General features: G+C 44.3%; 1 protein-coding gene across 1 annotated transcript in view; it reads left to right on the plus strand.

Annotated features, from left to right (window-relative positions):
* Positions 1–3,038: 3,038 nt before the first annotated feature.
* The window catches only part of erc2 (ELKS/RAB6-interacting/CAST family member 2), a gene marked incomplete at both ends in the record, with an annotated part of 35,695 nt that continues 27,334 nt past the window's right edge, over positions 3,039–11,399 (plus strand). The window contains one exon of the mRNA XM_080846092.1: positions 3,039–3,722. Within this exon, the coding sequence (XP_080702218.1) occupies positions 3,039–3,722 (684 nt within the window). The remainder of the gene's footprint in view (positions 3,723–11,399) is intronic.

An 11,399-nucleotide genomic window follows, 5' to 3' on the forward strand; every position in this document is an offset into this window, starting at 1 on the left:
GTGGTTATATGTGGCATGCATCTGAACAGTTAAAATAGGAATTTTCGAATGAATGGACGCTATTTTAACACAATCAGCTGCGTTAAGTCAATGTGTCCAGCCTATTGGTAATAGGCCCTGATGAAAACTTGTCAGGGTGCTAATTGGTATCTTTTGGCAATACAATCAACGTTGTGCTGTGAAAACTTTCTTTAGATTTTTTCTTTAGATTATCCACAGAACTACATAGTCCATAGACTGGGGCTGGGCAGTTAGTGGAGATGACAGGTGTGATTATCCGTCCTTCACACGATGACATACCATCTAAATGAATCTTAAGGTAATCAGGGGGAGCTACTTTAAACTAGCTTGTAAAGTTTTTTTTTGCCCATACATGCCATCTGACTTCACACAGACAGTTTTCATTGTTTTGTGTCTAATGTACAAGGTGTGTATATGTTTAAATTGAACCACTGTCTCCTGACTCTGTGACTAGCCTATATTCCCCATGGACAGTTGAATACATGAATACATGATTTATATTGCGTTGTTGGACATATTTTGTATAGACACTGTTGGTGCAATCAAAGATAAGTATCAGGTCAGAATTTATGGAAGTAAAACGGTCAAAAAACTGCAACTACTTCAGAGCTGTGCAAATATATATAAAAAATGAATAGACACACATCAAGAATGTTTCACAATAGGGAAATTAATCTAGCTGTGGTATATAATATAATACATTTCCTAATAACCTTGATAATAATGGCCCATGTGGCTGACAGCTGATAATGCCACAAGTAATGTATTAATTCATCAAGGCACCTTACAATGAGAATAAATAGCACAAAAGGGTTCAATTTGGTGTCCTGCAGTTGCTAGACCCACTATATAATTCCCAGCAGTCTGTTTAGGGATATGTAGTGATGTGATTATTCATTCCATTGCTACTCCCTGATGTTTGAGGAATGATTTTGTGAATATTCTGTTTTGCCAACAACAGTACTTTACATCACATTGCTTCTGTGAATCTTACATAGCACAGACAAATATGTCCTCGTTCACTGTATTTTTAGTAATTTTTTGTAGATGTTATATAAGTTGCATAACTGCCCACATGGACTGCATTGTGCAGTGCACCAAGCTGGTGACATTTTCCAATAATACTGTAGAATTTGTCATGATGCTCTATGGGGAGGGAAGCTTCCGGAAGGATGATGGTGTCATTGCCCTGGCATGGATGCCATGCAGATAACCAGTTGACCATGCCATCTGCAGCCTCAGTTAATTCTACTTTGCTCTGCACAATCTCTGCTAGGCCAGAGGATTCCGGTGGTACATATTAGAGACAGGTGTGCTATTTTTAACTTCTTGGGCATGGTTTCCATGCCAACATTTTAAAGAGGTGTCTGCACATGACAAATGGCTAAAAAGATGAAATTGATAAATCGATGAAGAGAAAGCATTAAATCTAAGCATTTCTATAATCTTCATACTGAGACCATCCTCTATCTGATGACACACTACATCTCATTACAAATCTGCCTTAGCTACTTACTGTAATTCACAATAGCACAACAAGCATGCTAAGTCTCTTTTCAAACATCCCAGTCCAAAGGATGGATATTTTTCAGTGGAGAGTCTGTTATCGAACTTGGTCTGACCTGACACTATTATTAGACCACTGTGGGTTTGACCAGGGCTGAGTGCAGGGTTTGGGGCTGATGGTCCTTCATACAAACAAAGACACATTATTAACGGATCTTTAGTCTCCTCTAAGGGTGGAGAGTGAGGCAATGTGGGTGGCTAATCTGTGCGTGCAACACGTCCCACTCCGTAATCAGAAACAAAATGGGAAAAGACAGCAGCAGCAGCCATTTTAAGGTCTCCTCTCTGCTGAATGGCTTTCAGGGGCTGTAGCCTTCCACACCCCAGCAGGACGAGAACGATAGCCAGCAGCAGGCTTTTTAAGGTGAAACAGATACACTTCACACACACACACACACACACACACACACACACACACACACACACACACACACACACACACACACACAGCCACATGCTGTGTACTTGAGACAGTCGACTGAAAGGAGGAAATGGCTTTGGCTAGACATTAGAACAGTAGAATAGAGGAATATTAGTTTTTAGTTGTCATTTACTCAATGACATCATTGTTGGCATGTGACCTGTTTGACTTGTACTGCATTAGGATTCAAGCTGAGTTGCTAGTATGACCTGAGAGTTTTGATTGAAGCCATTTGTTCAAAGATAAATCACCACATTTTTTGATTCGATTGTGGGTAGTTCCACTGACATTTTTTAGAATTCATACTACAATATAAATGTACAGTATGAATATCGATTGAAACTATCTAAGAGAACAACTCACTGTCTGATTCAAGCACCATCCTTTATGTGAGAGTTTTTATATGTGTTTTTTAAGAGAAAGCATTATGAAAACTCAAGCACTTTTCACAATATTTGTTCATTAACTCACATAGAAGGTTAACTAGAAGTTTTATATCAAAAATTGTGTGTGTGTAGTAGTAGTATTTACATGACCGTGTTTATTTGAGTGCGTATATACAGTGTCATCACTCAACAGTAGGTCAGAGAGAATGAAAATGGGAACACTGCATCTTGAAAGGATAGTCTGTAAATCTCAGTGGGCTTCCCTTTGAATTAGTACTGCTGATGTTCTCAAAGCCAACACCTGGCGACTCAATCATCTCAGGGATCTGCAGCACCTTGGCCCACAGTGCTTAGCTTACTCTTTTGCTCTCACCTTCATAACAAGCTGTGGCAGTATTACACAGACACAGGGCTGCTCCACCTGGAGCAACACCTTTTCTGTTGTTCTCTCCCTCCCTGCTCTCTCTCACTTACCATCACCCTCCCTCCTCTCTCTCTCTCTCTCTCTCTCTCTCTCATGCAGCAGGCAGCTAATGTGTTCCAGTGAGAGGGCAGAACCTCCTATCAGCGTAGCCCTCACACACACTCCCCGGGTGTCCAGTCACAGCCATTTGCAGGTGGGGTTTGGTGGATAGGTGGTAGAGATGTACGGGAGCGCCCGAACAGTCAGCCACCTGGAGAGCAGCCCTGCCCGCTCGCCGCGACTACCCCGCTCGCCGCGGCTGGGTCACCGGCGCGTCCACAGTGGAGGAGGCAGTGGCAGCGGCGGTGGGGGAAAGACCCTCTCCATGGAGAACATCCAGTCACTCAATGCTGCCTACGCCACCTCAGGTCCCATGTACCTGAGCGACCATGAGGGCCTGGGTGTCAGCCACCATGCCACCTACCCACGGGGCACCATGACATTGGGCCGCTCGTCCAACCGTGCCATGTACGGTGGCCGCGTCACCGCCATGGGCAGCACGCCCAACATCGCCACGGCGGGGCTACCGCACTCGCACATCGACCTGCTGGGCTACAGCGACCTGGGCTCGCTGTCCATGCTGCACCACCACCACCACGGCACGCCCTCGGCCCTGCTGCGGCAGGCGGTGCGCGGGGGCGGTGAGCTGCTGGAGATGCAGGCGCAGCTTCGGGAAATGCAGCGTGAGAACAACTTGCTGAGGCACGAGCTCGACCACAAGGACACCAAGCTGGGGTCCTCGGCCAACAGCATCAAGAGCTTCTGGAGTCCCGAGCTGAAAAAGGAGAGGGTCATGCGTAAGGAGGAGGCTGCACGCACCTCCGTGCTTAAGGAGCAAATGAGGGCCACCCATGAAGAGAACCAGGTCAGAGATACCTTCACTCTCTCTGTTTTTCTCTCTTCTAATAATTGACTGCATTCTATGTTCTACACACATTTCCGCTCTGTCTTTCTGTTTATATCCTTCGCTGCCTTTCTCACAGGAATTGTTTGTCTGCACATGGCAAACCCCTTATTGGAATGATTAGTTTGTATCACCCATCATGAAAGCGCTAAAATAACTCAAATTGATGAAGCACTACATCCACTTAAAGTATGTGTAGTTCGGTACATACATATTAAGTATGTGTACGTAGTATGTTTTTTTTTTTTTTTTTTTTTCACTTTTATGTAATGAAGAGCACAAGTTATGTGCGAGTGTCAACTATTGCAATTGCATCCACACAGATATAAAAAAAAATGGTGAGTCAGCAAGACATCAAAGAACTGAAACACACACTTGTTTGTAGAGTAGCTATCTTTTTGCATTGTCCTTTGGTGCTGGTGTCACTTCCACAGCTTATAAGGCAGTGATATTACATGTGGTAAAGTTCAAAAGATGAGGAGCATGCAGATGTTCAATTGGCACAGTCAGTTCATGGAATGATTAAAATGGATGGCTATGATAAATGATAATGATTTCATTCCACTGCGATGATTTGTCCACATTTCTTAAATTTCATGAAGTATTAAAAAAAAAAACAGTTATTGCAATGTGTCAGAGGTTTACAGTTTTGAGCTGTGATCTTGTAGGATTATGCCCTGCCAAGCTCTTGATGAGTTGTGATATAGGGATTACTCGGGACAGATACAGGATTTAAAAAATATTTTGGCAGAGGAGGTGAAATGACTGCAAATTTGCCATTGCAGATGTCATTAAATCATAGCGGGGTGTTTTTTGTAAGCATCTGACAGATGCTCGTCCTACAGGTGTCTTTGGCTGTTACTACAGGTGACCTTTGGCTGATTTAAAACGGTCTTACTCTGCTTTCTCTCTGCTGCTCTATATCTCCCTCTCTAGCACTCTGTTGCTCTCTCTTCTCTGTCTCTTGCTGTCTTTCTGCATGGATGAGAGTGAGGAGATGTGGCCTAGTTACATCACTCACTGTGAGCAGTCTTTGTAGGGCCAGGAGAGGAGTGTCAAGGACAAAACGTTCTTGTCTGTGTGTGTGTGTGTGTGTGGGGGGGGGGGGGGTGTACAGTCTTCTCTACCTCTCTTCCTATCTCTGCTTATCCCTTATGCTCCCTCTCTACATCTCTCTTTTTATCTATATCATGCTGCCTTTTTATCTCTTGTCTTTGGTTCTCTCGTTCTGTAACTCCATTCCTCTTGCTCAGACTAATCTTTTTCTGATGGGCTGTCTTTTCCCTCTGTCATGTTGTCTTTCTCTCACTCTCTCATCTCAACTCACCTGTCTGTCTCACTCCTGTAGGGAACCGTATGGCATTCACTGACCTATCCTCTGGTGAAGTGAATATTGTACATGCATAAATGTATTTGTAGAATGCATTACAAAGAGGAAATATGATTAATAGAGGAATAGAGAACGCTGTGTGAGAGAGTTGTGTGGAAGAGCACTAAAATAAAAAAAATCTTAACTGACAGAGCTTAGCAAGAAGCACATCACATTAGCTAATTGTCAAGGTTACAACACTGTCCTTAATAATAACAGAAAGTAAACCGAATCCATTCCATTCATTGGCTTATAGGCCGTAGTATGGAGGCTTACTCATTGTCAGCCAGCATATGGGGACCACCATGATGGAGCACTGTGTGGTCAGAACTCGTAGAGCGTACCTTGAGTTGTTCATGCAGATGTGTCTGCTTGTACCTAAGTAGCAGATCTCCCCAGGCTCTTTAACAGCCTCAGACAGGCAGTGCATTTTTGAGCTCAGCAGACGCACAACACATACCCTATCTCTCAAGGTTATGGCACTGTCCTGTCATCTATTAGGCCCAGTTCGCATTTGCTTTAAGACATGATGATCCATATCTGAGATATTTCATTGGTCATGGTTATTTATCGCTGTTTTTGGACTCAAAATGCCCAGTTCTCTAAAATATTGATAGAGTGTGTGTCACAAAAGAAAACAGCTTTCCTTCACTGTCTTTTCTAGCAGAGTGGTCACAGGTTATCTATGCAACCCCTGTCTGTGTATCCTTTATCTTATCCAGGCCAGGTTCTTATTTTGGTGCCAACTGTCACTGTCAAAGAGCACTAAGCGCTATGGCAAAAGGCCTCTCAGGAGAAACCCACTGACCCGCAAGCGGCTGGGGATGAAGGAGAAAACTACTAGGTCTCTGCAGATCTAATAGCCTTGCTACCAAAGCCCCTGGCTAAACACACGTTTCCTGTGAGTGTGAGTGTGAGTGTGTGTGTGTGTGTGTGTGTGTGTGTGCGTGTGTGTGTGTGTGTGTGTGTGTGTGTGTGTGTGTGTGTGTGCATGTGAATGGCTCTGTGCTGTTGTGCTATCTGTACTATTGTTGTGATCTTTGTGATCTGGTGTGTGTGTGTGTGTGTGTGTGTGTGTGTGTGTGTGTGTGTGTGTGTGTGTGTGTGTGTGTGTGTGTGTGTGTGTGTGTGTGTGTGTCCATGTGAATGGCTCTGTGCTGTTTGTGTGTGAATGTGCTAGTGGTTGTGTAGCTTTAGACATCCATTTAACCAATCATGTATTGTCAGTGTGGGTGGTATTTGTGATATTCACATATGTTCCTGTTGGCCAATCAGTGTGCTTCACGATTTGTATGTTGCATTCTTACTGCGCATCCTCAGTGTGGTGTTCAGCGTGAGACGTGACACAGCTAGGTCACACTTGAAGTATATACAGTACGAAACAAGACAGTATTTACTGGTAGGTAACTGATGTCTGGAATCTGATCTTGTATAGTTGTTCTGTATTTGTTATAAATGACAAAGCCATTGATTACGCATCTTTGTGTATATTGTTTCCGATTCAATATCCAATATTCAAATTCAATTACATTTTTGTATAGAAAAACAATCCTTCAGTATTTTCCCCCTGTTCCTGATAATGATCAAATTGCAGAATTCATCTTGCCATTTCAAAGTGGAATTACCAGTACTCAGCTTCCATTTAATCCACAGGACTTTTAACTCATAAACCTCAATACAAACAATCAACTTTGAATTCCCTTGTAAAGCAAAGACCAGAAGACAAAACATTTGATTTGCACGTCCAATCTTATGAAATCTCTTCCAATCCAACAAGTTATAATAATGAATAGTGTAAAACAGGGGCAGCAAACCCATCTTTCTGTGAAAAAAACCTCCCCCTTTGTAACACACCAGGCACTGGTGACTCACTCTGAAATATCATGCTGATAAAGCAGTATAGTGGCATGGCAGTAATTCAAGAGCCTTAAGCATTGATTTACAAAGTAGCTGAAGACCATCCGAAAACATCATACACAAATAAAAATAATTTAAGGGTATCGGCCTGGATAGCAGAAAACAGAAAACGATGTAATGTATATCGATAAAAATGTAAATGAACGCATTAGCCTGGTTGCTGTTGATGTGAGTGCTGGCATGTGTGTGCAAATCGTCTGATGAGTTGCTGCGTGGCCGCGGCTCAGATTCCATCCCGCCTCCTGTCCCTCTTCATTAGATTCTCTTCCAACGCTGTAAATGATCGTTATCTCCCAGGAGGTACACTTTTAATGAATGAGGTGGGTCTGTAGGCTTGTTGTCAAACAGCTGCGCCTTGCCAGTGTGCTACTGCACATTTGTATCACCGCATTCGGAGAGTGGGGCTCCGCTATCCCACGGTTCACTCGGGCAAGTGTTTGGGCCTGACCGGGCCAGCTAAGTTGAAGGTCAAATCAATCCGTAATTATGGGATGGTTTCTGACTGCGGCGCTGTGGGAGTCTGTCTCAGCGACGTGTCCTGGACGACCCTAGCTGTTGGGAACGTGAGGGAGAAGACACAGCCAAGATGCTAACTAGCCGTGTTGTGCAGTCACAAGCGCTCAGGCGGTCTTTGAATCTGACTTTGTGTCCACACATGAAAGCCTGGTGATATAAACAGGGCAGGAGACAAAGACAACTGAAGATTAGCATGAACAGCAGTAATTTAACAGTAATTTAACTTCTGTCGCCGCTGAGCGGCCGGCATTAGTTGGCCTGACCTGATTTATTTTTCTCTGAATCAGCCTGCACTTGAACTAACTGCTGCTGGTTTCTGGCTGACTGCTTGGTGCAATAGTTTTGTCTGTTATACATATTTTTGGATGGGAAAAATCAGGATGTGGATGTAGATACATGTTTCTCTTCCTCTTGACTGGGCAGAAACACGAGGATGCCAGATTCGCTGTTTTGTTTCGGTTTAAGATCTGCTTGCTGTATTCTGTTGAATGTTGCTAGGTGACAGGTTTTCAGGATGGGTTCGCTTGGTGGATCTTTCCCCTGTGGCGTTAAGCGTGCCACATTACACTGACTGTACACAGGACAGTGCTTAGTCGGCATGTCAACACTCATAATTTCGAACCCACAGCTCACCCCCCAAAAAATAGGAAAATGCAGTCAGAAACACCTGTACACGACACCTTACATTGCAGAGGGTATAGCCACATATTTAGTCATATCAACTAAATTGCATACTGCTTTCTAGAGTTTCAGTAATAATATGGTAGAACCCAACACCCCATGCCTTAAGGCATCAATTACAGAAAAAAGGACCCTTGCACAATTCATATGAAAGCCCCTCTACCAGGCTCTCAGCAGGTACTTGACTGTAAAGATTATGTGTTCCGCATATAATGCCATGCTCTCTCTGCAAGCACGAAGCCATTTTGCATCCATGTCTCAGTCAGAAGGAGAGAGGCTACGGGAGATCTGTATTGCAAAGCACTTTTGGTTCTGGGCCCTGTTCGCTTGCACACATCAAACACACAAAGGTGCTCCTGGGGGTAAGAGAGTGTGGCTCATTCATCCTGTTCTCCCTCTGAAACCTCGAACATGTCACCCAAACGGAGTGATGTCTTTGAGAAGAGAACTGATAACTGCCAAGATAAGTGCTTGGAGGGGTTGATCTGGTGTGCTGTGCTATCCGTTTCACACTAGACTGCCTGGCCTGTCTAATCCCACCGACCTATTGGTAGCCTATAGATACAGTTGCCTTCTATGAGCCTCAGAGAAACAAAGACACTTCATAAAAAACATATAGACATTCAAAACAGGCTGGCTCATGCCGTGTCTCATGCAGCCTTTTATCCCACCAGTGCAGTAAAGCTTACCCATCATACAGTATGCATGCACTACACCTTGCTTGCCATGACCTCAATGGAGCCATGCAGCACCGTGATAAAACCAGCCTCCTGAAACACCCAGCTGTCTCCCACCAGAGCACTGAAAGGAAGATAGCTGGATCGGTGGAAACCGTGTGGAGGTGGCTTCTTTTGCTTCCCCCTGCTCTCTCTCTCTCTCCGTTCTGATTCCTTCAGGAGATCAGTGGCAGGTAAAGAGAGATGAAAGGAGATCTTGCGGTGTGCATGTGCCGAGGCAGAGGCTGAGACGTCGGTAGAGAGTGCGCGGGCAGAGGGCACAGGAGGTGGAGCAGAAAGCCTGGCAGAACGAGGCAACAGACTGGAGGAGACAAGGGCAAGAAGAGGGCGGTCCGATGGCAGGCGAAGGGTGCCAGGCCAGTTTAGTTTCATCAGCCTGTGCCTATGCCTGTGCTATAGTCAGAGAGGTGTGTGTGTGTGTGTGTGTGTGTGTGAGAGAGAGATGTGTGGCTGGCTGTTGCTGGTGAGCAGGCTGTGTGTATCGATCACTGGCAGCGCCCTGCTGAGTGTGCATGTGAGCTACGGCTTAAACAAGGCTGAGTGGATATGTCAGCTCAGACCAGGGACTCTCCAGTTCACTGAGGTTTTGCTCTCTGCTCCTGGACTCTCTTCTGCTTCTCCCAGCTGTGAACTCTCTCTCTTTTTATCTCTAGCTAAAAATGTATGTTGTGATCTTTGTGGTCTGTTGTGTTGTTTTCTGTCTGAATGTGTGTGTGTGTGTGTGTGTGTGTGTGTGTGTGTGTGTGTGTGTGTGTACACGTGTGCATGTCCAGGAGTGTGTGACTTTATCCACACATGCATGGCTCTGCAGGCTTTGGGATGCTCTAACACACCTCCAGCAAGGCTGTTTGATGACTCACCTGCAAAGAGGCTGTCTTTATGCCTCATCATTTCTCTACAAGCCATTAACTTGGCCTCCTCACTCATGCCAAAGCCCAAGCCACCTCTCAGCATCACCAGACTATTTTAACTAAGCCTCAGAACTGAACTTATAATCTTTAAATTAATATTGTTTGCATTGGTACATTACATACTTACATTACATTTTACACATAAGTGAAAAGTCAGAGTTATCTGGCAGGGCCATGCACCGTATGCATGTAGTGAATCACTTTTTGTTCAGTCTCATTCATGACAAAAGCTATCAAACAAAACTAAGCTAACGAAAAACGAATTAGCTAAAACCACAGTTAATCTCATATACTCTCTATACATCTCATTTGATCTCCTAGCTTTCCATAATTAGCGGATTTTTTGATGGGAAAAATCAGGATGCGGATGGAGATACATGTTTCTCTTCCTCTTGACTGGGCAGAAACACGAGGATGCCAGATTTGCTGTTTTGTTTCGGTTTGAGATCTGCTTGCTGTATTCTGTTGAATGTTGCTGGGTGACAGGTTTTCAGGTTCGCTTGGTGGATCTCGGCATGTCAACTCTCATAATCTCGAACCCACATCTCACCCCCAAAAAATAGGAAAATGCAGTTAGAAACACCTGTACACGACACATCACATTACATATGCCTCATTATCAAACAAAACCAAGCTAACTAAAAACGAATTAGCTAAAAACACAGTTAATCTCCTATACTCTCTATACATCTCATTTGATCTCCTAGCTTTACTCTTTATATCTTCTAGGTGTTGCTGTAAGTGTGTTGCTTACGGTGCCCCAACTGGGCATGCCTCCTGAGAGGACATATCCAGAAACAAGCATTTACTGTGTTGTAACGCTAGGCCAGAGCTTGTGTGATTAAACAGAGTGCCCTGAGGACTCACAGGCTTTAAAACTGCCAGCATTTTTGCACACCAGGACCACTGGACCTTTGTTGACGTTAGCATGAAAACTGAGATGTCATACTGCATGACGTACACTAACAGACACGTATACAAGCATGCTCATGTACACACACAAACACACACACACACACACACACACACACACAAACAAAGGCACACAACATGAAACCACATTCATGTTGATCCTCTCTCGGTTCCGCTGAGTTTGTTTCTGATTCATCTCTGCTTGTTCTCAGCTCCTTACTGCCTCTCTCACAGCTCAACCCCTCTGCTGGCTCTAAGTACCCTTGATGATGACACACACTCACTGTGCATGCCCATATACTCACACTCAGGCTTGTGTCTGCTTACAGATGCAAACAATCACACACAGACAAACACACACACACACACACACACACACACACACACACACACACACACAAATGCATGCACGTACTGTATATACACATATCTACACTCACATGCCCAGAATGGAGATTAAGTTTTGAGTAGGAGAGCTGAGTTGGCACCTTATGCGCTCCATGGCTTTAATACAGGGAGAAGAAGAGATATAGAGTCATGGGGGCAGAGGGATGAGGAGAATGGAGCAAAATTGTGTTCCAGTCAAGGAGAGAGA

Source organism: Sprattus sprattus (assembly GCF_963457725.1).
Source record: "Sprattus sprattus genome assembly, chromosome: 10".
NCBI lineage: Eukaryota > Metazoa > Chordata > Actinopteri > Clupeiformes > Clupeidae > Sprattus > Sprattus sprattus.